The following is a 15,309-nucleotide window of genomic DNA, read 5'->3' as shown; positions in this document are numbered from 1 at the left end:
ATGATTTTTTTGGAGGTTGAACAGCTGTCTGTTTAAAATATTACATACAAGAGTGATGGTTAGACGCACATAGAGAATACAAAGCATCAAAAGCTCATGTCATTGAGGTGGCGTCCCTGGTCATTCGGAACACTTACCTATTAATAGCCAGATATAACCTAAAGGTTGTATTCAGAGTTCATGCTAATACCCCACAAATCCGTGCCTGCCCACTGCATGTAAATGTACTGAATTCTTTAGCTACACTGTACCAGACCTTTGTAGACAACTGACAAGAGGAATTGACAGGCATGGCAGCAACCCCTTTTGTTTCCTTTTTTCATAATATTATAGGAAAACTATACATATTCTATGTATTTTGAATACAATGCATATATACTGTATTCGTGAACTATTAACAAAAAGTGAACTGACAGCCTAATCCTTTTGTCAATGTTTTACTTTGGGTGGCGTTATCATGCAAGCCCTTAAAATAATATATATTTGGCTGTTTAAAAACAGAGCCGCTTGTACTTTGCCATCATTGTACCTTTTAAGCAAATAGTGTTGCTTTTAAACAAATAGTAAGAGTTTTGTTGTTCAATGCTTCATATTTTGGCAGGATCAGAAGACTTTGGCAAAGCATGTGGGGGCCACCATCATGGGAAATGTAAGTCAATATTTTTCAGGGGGCGAGGAAAGAGTGGAGTTTCAAGTGGCAGTAACAAATATGCAGTATCAGTTGTTAAAGTAGAACTATAAGCAAAATTTTTTTTTTCATTTTGGATAGAGCAAGGGAGGGTTATAACCTGTGTCAGATTTGTTTTTGCCATCTGTGTCCCATTGGAGAGATTTCTCTTCACTTCCTGTCCCATAGCCAAAAAGGAAGTGAGAGGAAATTCCTGCAAATTAAGTGAATTCCTTGGGGTCCTCCAGGTCACCAGAACTAGTGTCCCTGTTGGAAGATTTCTGCTCTAAAACCTTTCCTGGGGACAACCCAAAATACTGAATTCTTTTTTTTTTTTTACTATCACTTTCAATAATAATGATAAGCAGGACAAATAGAGAGGGTGATTTCCCCTAACATGGGCACAGACAGCAAAAAAAACTGACAGGGGTTCAAATCCCTCTGCACCCTATCCAAAAAAAAAAAAAGTTTTGCCTTTATTTATACCGTAATTTATTTTGCACTACGAAGATAACATCAGATTGAGTGCTGACATATACACTATACAAAGTAGGAAGCTTCTGCACTTTGATTGGTCAAAATCCTTTTAATTAGCTGCTGCATGCGCCTAATGTTGGATGTGTCTAAGATAAAAATTCCCCAGGGTGAAGGTGGTGCCTGTCTGTTCAGAATCTGACCAAAGTTGAGCACAGGCTGTAATAGCTCTGGGGAGGCTGTATATCACATATATTCTATATCGATATACAGTAAATAGAGATTGTCTGCTCATAATTGCTATACTTTGCCCACTGCTCGTTGTCTCAGTGGATCATCCTGTTTGAGCTCCTTTGATGAAATTTAGTTGCTGACTTACCTGAATGACCGTTATTGGTGATTGTGAAATCTCCAGTCAATGGCCCATCATACCCTTCAAGGTCAAATAAGGACATTTCGTTGTTGTATACAACTTTCTTTTTTTGGATGTCGATGGGAGATTGGTGTTTTGCGCCACATAGCGGATACTTTTTTGCCCAGTTTGCTTCATCCACCTCTCCTTCTGTCAAAGGTGTATAAAATATTCAGTTAAATAGAATAACCATCCGTGTATGTAAATTAACCCGTAGGCAATTTGTTAGAAAATAACTTCAAACCCCCAAACATTATGCATATTTTTTTAGCAGAGACCCTAGAGAATAAAATGGAGATCATTGCAATATTTTATGTCACACAGTCTTTGCGCAGTGGTCTTTCAAATGCAATTTTTTGGGAAAAAAATAAAATTTAATGAATTAAAAAAAAAAAACAGTAAAGTTAGCCCATTGTTTTGCATAATGTGTTATGCTGAGTAAATAGATACCTCATATATCATGCTTTAAAATTGTGCACACTCATGGAATGGCTAAAAATCTCCATAGGCGAAGTTTTAAACATTTCTACAGGTTATCAGTTAAGAGTTACAGAGGAGGTTGTGTGCTAGAATTGTTGTTCTTGATCTAACGAGCACGGTGATACCTCACATGTATGGTCTAAATACTGTTTACATTTGCAGTCACAACTTATTCCGGCTTCGTTTGAGTCTCCGGGCAGCCGGCGGACGTGGTGGGTGGTCTCTCGGGCCTCCCAGTGAGACGGGAGAGCCCGGGGAAGCCGCGGAAGGTGATGGAAGGGGGGACTTCCCTTCCGCTGCTTAGGATAGCAGCAGAGCGGCTTATTAGTCGCTTTGGTTGTTATCCCAAATAAGCCAACCAATGGCTCTAAAAAACGGTAGCAACGGCAGCTATAGGCATCACCTCGGTACAACCCCTTCAAGTCGATGATAAATAGCTGAACTATTGTACTATTCTACTGTAAAAGCTTTTTGCCTCCATTGGGTAAGTGCCCACAGGAAGGTGCTATAGTGGTTAGTGGAGTATATATTATGTCATATGTTGTGTGCTGGTCGGCTTAGCTTGAGGAAGGGGGTACGCCTCTAAAACGCGTCAGTTTGTGGTATCGTTTGTCAGGTTATGAGATTCCTGCACTGGATTGTGTTTTATAGTAATTTACGCTCTTATACTTTCAACTTTTGTGAGTATCTATTTTGTCATCATTTGCGTTTCAACAAAATTAATCTCTGATAATGAATTAGGCATTTGCCCCCTCCTGTGTTCTTTTTTTATAGTTATCTACTGGATTCTCCAGTCTGATGAGGAATGCATCAACTGAGCATCCTGACAGATGTCCATCTGTTCTCACTTATGGTCTGTTTTCTATTCAAACTTCAGCAGAACTCTGGGCATTGGAGGTGATTGTGTGTTTTGTGGAACATGTACCATGTTCCAACTCCTGCCTCCTTTCCTCCCGATCCCCCTGCCTTTCACAGTGGACGGGTACCATGTACTATGAGCGCTCATTGGCATGTCCTCCCTCTTTCAAACAGAAAGCTTGTACAGGGGTACGAGCTGAAATCTGGAGGACATGTCTCCAGGAGCCTACATTACACCTGTGATCTAATCATGCTTTCCAGACTTCTTCAGGAAAAGATAAGGAATGCACATTTTTTTCTGTGTATTTATTATTTTTTCTATAAAGGTGAATTTATCCTTTAAACCCAAACGCAAACATCCATCTTATTGCAGCTTACCAATTCTTGGATATGTTGGCTGCATTTGTTTTCTTTCATAGGTTTCTATTTGTCATTTTGGATAGAGTAAAGGAAGGTTATAACCCCATTGCGGAGATTTCTTTTCACTTCCTGTCCCATAGTCAAACAGGAAGTGAGATGAGAGGAAATCCCTGCAAATTAAAGGAATTCCTTTGGGCAGTCCCAGATCACCAGAACTAGTGTCCCCCATGGGAAGATTTCCCCTCTATTACTTTTCAGGGGACAACCCAAAATTTGGGATTTTCTTTTACTTTCACTTTCAATGATAATTATAAACAGGACGAAAGGGGATGGTGAATTTCACTGATGGGGACACAGACAGCAATAAAAACTGACAGGTGTTTCAAATCCTCTCCGCTCTATCCAAAGCTGAAAAAAAAAGCTTTTCCTTTAGTTATTTTTAAATTCATCTGGTGATCCAACCAGTAAGTCTGTTTTTTTTCAAAAGAACAAAATGTCTTTCCGATGTATCAGTTAGTAAGTTGAGACAAACTATTTATCACTGAATGGGGTGCTTACAATAAGTAGCTTTTATTTTAGTATGTTAAACTTTTATCCCAAAAGGAAAAACTGTTGGTATAACGTCTTATAAAGTGTTAGCTAGAGTACAGTTTCAATGTGTTAGTATATCTAAGGCCCCTTTCACGCTTGTGTGACCTAAAAGCTGTGCAATTTTGTCACAATTTTCTGACCCAATTTTGCAGCGATTTGTTGCCGTGCAAATAATTATTTAGTAATAGTGCTGCGCTCCCAAAACCAAAATTCGAAATAAAAATAGTGAAATGGCAAAATGATATCATATAAATATAAAAACAATATTGCCAACTACATTAATGTTTATAAAACACTCTTTGTGAAACTTCTTAAAATTTGTGTGTAACTTGAGTCACATATGTGATACAAATTAGTGATACTATAGTCCACATCCATGCATTATAAAGTGATATATGTTTATGATATTCTTCCCCGTCACCGAGATCCTTATTGTGCAAAGTCCACACTTTTCCTTCTCCTTTAGTGCAATGTCTTTTGAAAGGCTGAATCCGTGTGTCACCACAAGAACAATGCTCCCCCCCCCCCCCCCCTCAGTAGGGTTCTCACTTTAAATATTGGGACCTTGCATTTAAGCTTGGTCAGAATGCATTTTTTGGCCTCTCCCAGGCCGCGGGGGTTAATATCCAATGTACCCCCACTGGTGACTCCTTATCTCCACTCTTCTCTCCTCTTAGTGGTATCAGATTCCTGGTGCTTCCAGTGCACACTCCTGGTTGCTGGTGCCATCTGACCACCAAGTGCCATGGGGAGGGGCAGATGCTCCATGCATCCCTATGAGGCAGCGGATGTCAGCTGACACCCGTTGCTATCCGATTCTGATCCTGTCCGTGAAAAGGCGGTCCGTTCTCATCCGATCTCCCCATAGAGGACAGCGGGGATCTGACAGCTCCGTCTCTGCACACAGAGCGGAGACGGAGCTGTCACCCGCCTGCTCAGAGGGGATCGGCGGATCGATCCCCCCGCTGAGCAGAACGGACTCCATTCCGTGTGAAAGGACCCTAATGCATGGTTGTGGACTATAGTATCACTAATTTGTATCACATATGTGATACACACAAATATTATGAAGTTTCACAAAGAGTGTTTTATCGACATTAATGTAGTTGGCAATATTGTTTTTATATTCATATGATATCATTTTGCCATTTCACTATTCTTATTTAGAATTTTGGTTTTGGCAGCGCAGCACTATTACTAATTGATTATTTGCATGTGACACTTTTTGAATGAGAGGGTGCTAGGTGCCTGCAGCTCTTAATCAGATTAAACACTAACGCATTAACATCATTTTTAGTAGCTCGCAGGACCCTCAGGCTAATTTACAGATTTTTTGCTGTGATTTTGGCGCGATTTTGACTGGACTTAAAGCAATGCCTGTGTAATCTTGAGGGCTATGGACCTCAAAATGCAACAAAGTCAGACCAAAGTAGTGCAGGGACTACTTTGAAGTCGCACAGATTTGAACGATACTCATTGGAAATCATGGAGTACATCTTTTCATGTGACTTTGCAGTCCTAAGTCGCAGGACAAGTCACACAAGTGTAAAAGAGGCCTAAATCTGTGAGTTCATCTAATAATCCCCTCCCCCCCAGACTGACAATGCTAGTTTCCAAAGGAGTCCCTGTGCTCCTTCATCCAGAGTGTAGGCACTCTAATACAGAAGGTGTGTTACTGGCCAGATCACCAGGTGAAAACAGAGGGAAAAAAGTCTAAAAAAAAAAAAAACTAGTGCAGCCACCAAATCTAAGGATTGTCAAGCTGCAATATATTAAATGTTTTAATTTTCGGTTTTGTACCATTTTAAGAAATTGTATTAAAGTCAAACTATGGCCTACCACAAAAAAAAAAAAAAAAACACAAATACCTCTTGATCTTACCAGTGAAATCCACTTAATGCAACTGTCAGGGAAAATATTTACAAGTAATATTTTAGGCCTCATGCACACTTTTCTCAGTGTAAAAAACACACCCAAAGCCATGTTTTGCACGTTTTGACGCATCAGTCATTTTTTATTTATTTTTTTTTAGCTGAAACGCTCTTCTTTTGAACACGCAATGTTTTTTTTTTTGTTTTGTTTTTTTCAATCTTCTAAACGCTCCTGCCTTTAAATGCTTGTAAACTCCTATGTGTTCATAAACACATACTGTAGGTTGAAATGGAGGGACGTTTAGAGGCAAAAAAGTCAAACGTCCTTTAAAGCGCGTTTTTGACACCCAGTGTGCATGAGGCCTTAATGTATTACAGTAACTTAGAAAGGCACTCATTCACACTGGCAATGGCATACATGCTTTTATAGGACATTTCAAAATGCATATGATTTTAATGGCATAATTTACAGTTTGCATTTACAGTGCCTTGAGAAAGTATTTGCCCCCCTTGAACTTTGCAACCTTTTGCCACATTTCAGGCTTCAAACATAAAGATATAAATATGTAGGAAATCTCAAACTGGATGAGATAATATAGCGCTTGCTGGTGTGTGCAGGGAGCGGTGGGAATAAGCTTACAATAAAAATTATTTTCCTAAAAACTCTAAAACTCTAAAAAGACTGTACCCTTAAAACATAAATACCATGAGAGTAAATATAACAATATAAATAGTGTGCCAAATCAAGTCCAACAAAAATGCACAGTGTAAAATAGTAAAAGTAAAATGCTGAGTGAGATTCAAAAATAGTTCATAGGTGTCTCAGTGATGGGTATTTCAAAAGAGTGCCAAAAAAGGAAAAAAGTGCAAGTGCTTGGTGCTGGATCCTCCAATGGACCAGGGAATCCAATCATGCAGATGGTAAGAGGTAAGATGTAAACTCACCAGATAAGGTGGGTTTCAACTGCCCTACGGCAAAGAGACCAATAACGCTTTAATGACCCTCCAGGTCAGAACGATGGTGACTGCTGGACTCCAATCCCTCCCGGCCGGAATCCCCCATGTGGGGTAAAAGGGTTCCTCACGGTCCTCCAAATTAGATTCAGGGAACAAAAAGGACAGGCTCCGGATGGTGCAGTACCATTAAGGTTGATTTATTAAACTTTAAAAGCAAACAATAGATACACAAACGCTGTACAGAGGTCCTCTGAAGACGTCACTACGCTCTGACGAAACGCGCGTCAGGTGGAACGCACGCCGTCAGCCCGGAAGTCAGCCTGGAACGCAAGCCACTCTCCACGCTACAGACATTCACAGGCGGGCTCTGTACAACGTTTGTGTATCTATTGTTTGCTTTTAAAGTTTAATAAATCAACCTTAATGGTACTGCACCATCCGGAGCCTGTCCTTTTTGTTCCCTGAATCTAATTTGGAGGACCGTGAGGAACCCTTTTACCCCACGTGGGGGATTCCGGCCGGGAGGGATTGGAGTCCAGCAGTCCCCATAGTTCTGACCTGGAGGGTCATTAAAGCGTTATTGGTCTCTTTGCCGTAAGGCAGTTGAGACCCACCTTATCTGGTGAGTTTACATCTTACCTCTTACCATCTGCATGATTGGATTCCCTGGTCCATTGGAGGATCCAGCACCAAGCACTTGCACTTTTTTCCTTTTTTGGCACTCTTTTGAAATACCCATCACTGAGTCACCTATGAACTATTTTTGAATCTCACTCAGCATTTTACTTTTACTATTTTACACTGTGCATTTTTGTTGGACTTGATTTGGCACACTATTTATATTGTTATATTTACTCTCATGGTATTTATGTTTTAAGGGTACAGTCTTTTTAGAGTTTTAGAGTTTTTAGGAAAATTATTTTTATTGTAAGCCTATTCCCACCGCTCCCTGCACACACCAGCAAGCGCTATATTATCTCATCCAGTTTGAGATTTCCTACATATTCACTTTGCACTTTATAGCAGCTGCTTATCCAATTATTGTATCTTTTTTTATATAGTAGCCACATTACCTATCTTATTAGGCACTCCTAGGCGCGAGGAATATATTCGATTGAATATATACATTTGCAGCATAAAGATATAAAACTGTAATGTTTTGTGAAGAATCAACAACAAGTGGGACACAATCATGAAGTGTAACGAAATTTATTGCATATTTCAAACTTTGTTAACAAATAAAAAACTTAAAAATTGGGCGTGCAAAATTATTCAGCCCCTTTACTTTCAGTGCAGCAAACTCTCTCCAGAAGTTCAGTGAGGATCTCTGAATGATCCAATGTTGACCTAAATGACTAATGATGATAAATAGAATCCACCTGTGTGTAATCAAGTCTCCGTATAAATGCACCTGCACTGTGATAGTCTCAGAGGTCCGTTTAAAGTGCAGAGAGCATAATGAAGAACAAGGAACACACCAGGCAGGTCCGAGATACTGTTGTGGAGAAGTTTAAAGCCGGATTTGGATACAAAAAGATTTCCCAAGCTTTAAACATCCCAAGGAGCACTGTGCAAGCGATAATATTGAAATGGAAGGAGTATCAGACCACTGCAAATCTACGAAGACCTGGCTGTCCCTCTAAACTTTCAGCTCATACAAGGAAAAGACTATTCAGAGATGCAGCCAAGAGGCCCATGATCACTCTGGATGAACTGCAGAGATCTACAGCTGAGGTGGGAGACTCTGTCCATAGGACAACAATCAGTCGTATACTGCACAAATCTGGCCTTTATGGAAGAGTGGCAAGAAGAAAGCCATTTCTTAAAGATATCCATAAAAAGTGTCATTTAAAGTTTGCCACAAGCCACCTGGGAGACACACCAAACATGTGGAAGAAGGTGCTCTGGTCAGATGAAACCAAAATCAAACTTTTTGGCAACAATGCAAAACGTTATGTTTGGCGTAAAAGCAACACAGCTCATCACCCTGAACACACCATTCCTTCTCTGTCAAACATGGTGGTGGCAGCATCATGGTTTGGGCCTGCTTTTCTTCAGCAGGGACAGGGAAGGTGGTTAAAATTGATGGGAAGATGGATGGAGCCAAATACAGGACCATTCTGGAAGAAAACCTGATGGAGTCTGCAAAAGACCTGAGACTGGGACTGAGATTTGTCTTCCAACAAGACAATGATCCAAAACATAAAGCAAAATCTACAATGGAATGGTTCACAAATAGACATATCCAGGTGTTAGAATGGCCAAGTCAAAGTCCAGACCTGAATCCAATCGAGAATCTGTGGAAAGAACTGAAAACTGCAGTTCACAAAGGCTCTCCATCCAACCTCACTGAGCTCGAGGTGTCTCTCGATGTGCAAAACTGATAGAGACATACTCCAAGCGACTTACAGCTGTAATCGCAGCAAAAGGTGGCGCTACAAAGTATTAACTTAAGAGGGCTGAATAATTTTGCATGCCCAATTTTTCAGTTTTTTATTTGTTAAAAAAGTTTGGAATATTCAATAAATTTTGTTCCATTTCATGATTGTGTCCCACTTGTTGTTGATTCTTCACAAAAAATTACAGTTTTATATCTTTATGTTTGAAGCCTGAAATGTGGCAAAAGGTTGAAAAGTTCAAGGGGGCCGAATACTTTCGCAAGGCACTGTATCTGCACTTAGCTGCATTTTGAGCAAATGGTATTCTGTGTATCCAGAAGCAGATTGGATGCTCTGAATAATGGATAAGTGTTTACGCAGGTGAACTTGATCTGGGAAACATAATATTTAATTTTATTTCCTAGATAATTTTGTCTGCATTTAAAAAAGTTAAACGCAGAAGTGCAAGTAAGAATGTAGTATAAGGTGGTCACATTTTATTGCAATCACAACACGATTGTTTCAATATTCCAGTGGGATCAATTTAAAAAAAGTGATTGGAAATGTTTGAAAATGTCAATTTAAATAAAGTTGTAACATATGTGGTATAATAAACTTTTTTTTTTTTTTTTTTACGAACTGAAAACTTAACAGTAAACAGGTAAAATATAATTTAGAGTCCTTTCAGACTGATGTGCTTAAAAACACAGTATGTCGTTTAGAAAAACTGGTTGCCTGACTTCCAGCATACACCTGTGAAACATGAACACGTTACTCAAAAACACACCTGCGGTGCGATTTTGATGCATTTCCCATGGATTTCAATGTAAAGTGACGTTTTAGTGTGTTTTTGAAGCAGAGCACCAATGATACAGCATGCAGTACTTTTCAAAATGCACCATGCCCGCAGGAGTGAGGCCTGGTTCACACTGGTGCGACAATAAACCAGACTTTGAGAGCATAAGTTGCAAGACATGTAAAAAGATCAATGATTCCCTATGAGAGCTGTCCTAACTGGTCCCACTTATATCAGTCCAACTTTGGAAAAGGTTCCTGCACTACTTTGGTCAGACTTCTGTCTGATTTCATCCCATAGAAATTAATGTAAGTCGTATCCAATTCGGATCAGCATCTTAACTGATCTGACTTGTGACATGCGACTTGTGCTCAGAGTCAATGTTAGCACTGCAAAATGTATTGAAAAAAAAAAAATCAAATCCATACCAGACCCAAGTTGCACTCATCTCAAGTCAGATCCTGTTCAATAAAGTCTGACCAATGTTGCAGGACAAAGTCGGATGGGAAGTTGCGGGACTTTCGTGTTTCGTATCAGTGTGAACCCGTCCTTAAATGGAAATGTTTTACTGCATTTTTGGTGCATTTTTAAACTGCGTTTTAGCATGGCAAAACTGTACCTGTGTGAAAGGGGTCTTAAAAGCTCTGGAGATTCCTCCCGTACTCCCATTATAAATCCAGAATTTACCAGACCTAGGAATTTTCCTGACTGGTCCCCTCTAGTTTATATACTGACATTCTCTTTTATTCCTCTAAACTGGTTTTATTCTAAGTTAAAGAAAATTAGTTTCACCAAGTACGTCATAGCAATTTACAATTATACTCCCTCTCTCCAATCCTATATTGGTTAAACCTTGAATGCATGATATATAATTACAGTGTCCAGTGATGATATTTTAATATTTAGATATTTTAATATCTTTATAAATGATATAGGGTCTGGGATTAAAAGAACCATTTCAGTCTTTGCAGATGACACCAAGCTTTGCAGTGGAATAACTTCCTTACAGGTTGTCTCCAACTTACAAGCAGACCTCAATGCACTGCTTCATTGGGCAACTATGTGGCAAATGAGGTTTAATGTTGATAAATGTAAAGTTATGCGCTTGGGGGCTAAGAATATGCATGCATCATACATACTCGGGGGAGAAGAACTGGTTGAATCCATAGTGGAGAAGGATCTGGGTGTTCTGGTAGATCATAAGCTTAATAATAGCATGCGATGCCAAGCTGTGGTTTCCAAAGCAAGCAAAGTCCCTTCTTGTATTAACAGAGGCATGGACTCCAGAGAGAGAGATATAATTTTGGCCCTGTACAGATCATTAGTAAGACCTCATCTGGAATATGCATTTAAGTTTTGGGCATCAATTCTCAAAAAGGATATCGGGAACTGGAGAAAGTGCAGAGAAGAGTAACCAAACTGATAAGAGGCATGGAGGAGCTCAGCTATGAGAAAAGATTAGAGGAACTGAATTTATTCTCTCTTGAGAAGAGGAGATTAAGAGGGGATGTGATCAACATGTATGAATACCTAAGGGGTCCATATAGTGAACTTGGTGTTGTTATTTACTTTAAGTTCATCACAGAGGACAAGGGGGCACTCTTACGTCTAGAGGAAAAGAGATTTCGTCTCCAAATACAGAAAGGTTTCTTCACAGTAAGAGCTGTGAAAATGTGGAATAGACTCCCTCCAGAGGTGGTTCTTGCTAGCTCACTAGATTGCTTTAAAAAAAACCTGGATTCTTTCCTAGTTGTCAATATTATAGCTGGCTACTAATATTTATAGGTAAAGTTGATCCAGGGAAAATCAGGTTGCCTCTCGGGGGATCAGGAAGGAATTTTTTCCCCTGTTGTAGAAAATTGGATCATGCTTTGCTGGGGTTTTTTTGCCTTCTTTGGATCACCTGCATCCTATATAGGATTGTGTTTATGGGATTATATGGTTGGGTTTTCTTTACTGTTTTTTGTTTTTTTATTGGTTGAGCCAGATGAACTTGTGTCTTTTTTCAACCTGACTAACTATGTAACTATGTATATCTAGCTATAGAGCCCTAGAATGACAATGACCTGTATAAATGTGTAATTGAATACTCATAAAATGCAATGTGCCAATTTCTACTGATGCATCTATGACCTCGTTGAATCTTATAAATATTGAATAGAAAAAAGAAAAAAAAAAATCAAAAAATCTCTGGAGATGCCCAAAGCTTTTTTTTTTTTCACTTCTGGTCAGATGTGTTGAGCATGGTTAACATGGTAAGATTTCTTCTAGATCATAAATTGTACCTGCTTGGCCTAATGGATGATGAGTTGATTCTAATAATGGATACCTGTACACAGGACATTGTTTTATTCTGGATGGGGGGGAATCGCTTCCGCTGAGCTATTGTATTCTGCCAGAGAAGGGGTTGCCCGGCTAAATTTGAAGAACTGTGGGGGGATTGAATAAATGTCCCTTGTTTAACCTCCATCTCATTAATTACTAATAGACTAAAAGAATGGGGGCATATCCTGTTAATACATATAATTCACAGTGTTTACTAATCAATGGACAACAGATGAAGGCTAATGTATGTTTCAGAGAAGTTATGAATAGTTATCATTTTTGTATTTTTTTATTTTTCTGTGGTTGGGAGGGAGGAAAAAGGAGGGATGGCATCTAGACCATACTGGTCCCATTTGTTCGTACACTATGAAAAAATATGCCTGGTTTAAAAAAAAAAACAATGAAATAGACACTTATTGTAGACAATCATTTTCACTGGATTGAATGTAAAGATATTAACAAACAAGTGTATGATTGAACGTATATTCACTGAAATCAATATTTCCAAAAATGTAATTTGGCTACAATAAAAATACATAAAATGTATGTGTGTGATCTGTGTGTGAGATTAGTTTTAGATCCAGCAAGTTGGGAGACAGACTCAACAGGAACAGCTTTTCTCACCCCTGAGACCAAGTTTTATACTTATGCTAGCAACTTTTTTTTTTCAGCAAAAAGGCACAAAAGCATGATCACCCAAGCATGTAGGTTAATGTTTACAGGGTGTGGCCAGATACATCAAAATCATCTATATAATAGTATTTCATCTTTATGTGTAACTTAGGCAAAAGCAGCAATATATAAATGGAAACAATAGAAAGGACACTTGATCAATATTTGTCATCAATGTTAAAAACAAATTCAATACAAACTTGGTATATGAGTCCTAGTATATTTATATGAGTCCTAGTATATTCTACCCTTTTCTATGCAACCCCAATTGACAGAGCTGACAATTAAGAATTCATGTTTTTCCGAAATCCCATACTATAAAAAACATATCTGTTTACTCAATATCATTAGACAGTATAAATACAATTTTAAATAACACACTAAAGAATAATAAAGTTATGATTTTTTATAGTTACCCTATAAATAAATCACAAAGGACCCAAAATAGGCTACAGACCAAATTGTGTTATTTTCACACATGACTTACCTTGGTATGTCCACTCCACCACATGGGAGTGACAAAGGAACAAGAGAGAGAGAAGTATATAGAAGCTCAGCTGCATGGAGCACCTCATGGCTGGTATAGAGTGTGTGTGCCTTGTAGGACGGTGACCTGGCTTATATTCTACAGCTCTGTATGTGTAAATACCAATTTAAAAGTCTGCAAACGATGATTCTCCCTCCCACTCTACAAATAGGCCAGTCCCCCCCCCCCCCCCCACCCACTCCTCTCTTCTATTTACCTAGAGGAAAAAGAGTTCATATCGCAGATCTACCCATAAGAGGCTTTAATTGATTGACACGCAGAAGCTGGTTAGGTTTTATTAGCCTGGTTTGCGGAGTCGATGTCATCACCCCACCCTGTGCTGTGTTCTTAACCTATCTGGGAATCACTGCCTGTAATGCCTGTTTTTACTTTATGTGTACAGCTCCCAGGTCAAGCCCCAAAACATACAAAATCTGCCAACCTGTTAAAACAGTTACTGGAACTAACTATAATAGAACTGCTGGAGCAAAATGTGCCTTTGGCACTATATTGAGAGATGTGTAGATGTACTGGCAAAACAGAGGACATAAATGTGACACAAGTGTAAATTTCCCTATGGAGTGGAGCCCCAAAACGCATAACCACGCCCCATGATGGAGAGACATCATCACCTCATCCCAGCGGAGAATGCCGAGCCACCTGAGGACATCGAGAAGCCACTCTACAGCGTACCACGCGGTTTAGCTTCCCCAGCCACAGCGCTCCTATCTGTTTCTGCCTAGCCGCTTCCTGGCTGAACTCTGCATTTCAGAAGTGTATCAAGCAAGCCAAGGACACCCAGACCTTAATGCAAACCATGCCACTGGCCTCTCCATTCTCCAGTGCTTCCTTCTCACCAGCTGCTTGCCTGACAATCTCTCCTAGAGACGTTATGACTTCCACAGATGACAAGCCAATACTTCCTCCATCAAATGTGAGTTCTATATTTATTCATCACTGCCAAAAAGCTGTTTCCATTACTCCACATTACTCCACACTCCCCTACTTTTTTCTGTTTTATTTTTTTCTGTAATGACACAAGTGTAACACAGGGTAATATTACTGACTGCAGAACTCTTTTCCTTCCACAAGATGGCAGTGACAGCTGTGTCTTGTTTAGCTAGTAACTGACTTCATGCTGAAGCACTCAGGGAGATGTAGTCTAGAGGAGGATCCGAGCCACAGCCATAACTAGGAGGCAACTACAATACCCATGTAGGCCTGAGAGCAGAAGGAGTCACATAAAAAGGAAAGCCCGGGAAAGTGCTGTGCAGTTGGGGAGTGTGCCAACCAGAGTAGGAAGGGGAAAAAGTGCTCCACTATGTTGTGCTTGCCGAGTGGTTCCTATGTTGAGTTTGCTGGAAACTGTTGTTCCTAAAAGCCAGGAGGTTGGACTAGATAGATTTTGCTGCATGATCCTCCATTCCGGTGCTCCCCCTAAGATACTTGCTGTGATCCATCACCCAGATCCACTGAGGATCCTGCGGCTATCATCAGTCAACTACATGAAAGGGGGCCCCCCATTGTTCATCGAACCAACCACCATTAGCAGATTAGTGAGGAAGAAATTGCAGAGAGGGTCAAAGACCCTATGTTGCATGCATCCATATTCAAACAACTTACAGTCACAGACACCACACCTGCTGCTGTGTAAACTTCTCATTCTGTTTTAGACAGGGCCTAACACAGTCCTGTTGCCTGTTCTGTGCCCCAGAGTGCTGACATTGTGCTTACCCTTCTGTTTAACTACTGCAGTCGTGCCCACCATTACACCTGACTATTACCACTTTGCACATCTTGGCACCTGGCTGCTGCAATTGGGCCTGCCTCTTCTACGTATCCATCTTCACCAAAAGAGTCCATTAGGCTCAACCTCCTTGATGTATTGCTCCAACACCTAATTCATTGAGAAATCTTCATTACCTTGTGTGCCAATGTTCTT

At 39.8% G+C, this 15,309-nt stretch overlaps 1 protein-coding gene across 1 annotated transcript in view; it reads right to left on the bottom strand.

The window, feature by feature from the left end:
- The window catches only part of CA6 (carbonic anhydrase 6), a 37,891-nt gene extending 24,406 nt beyond the window's left edge, over nt 1–13,485 (bottom strand). Inside the window, exons 1-2 of the mRNA XM_082273142.1 lie at nt 13,329–13,485; nt 1,521–1,703 (exon numbers count right to left, since the gene is read on the bottom strand). Coding sequence (XP_082129268.1) covers nt 1,521–1,703; nt 13,329–13,416 — 271 coding nt within the window. The 5' untranslated portion in view covers nt 13,417–13,485. The remainder of the gene's footprint in view (nt 1–1,520; nt 1,704–13,328) is intronic.
- Between the last annotated feature and the right edge of the window lie 1,824 nt (nt 13,486–15,309).

This window comes from Pelophylax lessonae (genome assembly GCF_965119305.1).
Source record: "Pelophylax lessonae genome assembly, chromosome: 12".
Classification (NCBI taxonomy): domain Eukaryota; kingdom Metazoa; phylum Chordata; class Amphibia; order Anura; family Ranidae; genus Pelophylax; species Pelophylax lessonae.
Note: the sequence above shows the minus strand (reverse complement) of the source record. Positions and strands in the feature narration are given on the sequence as shown.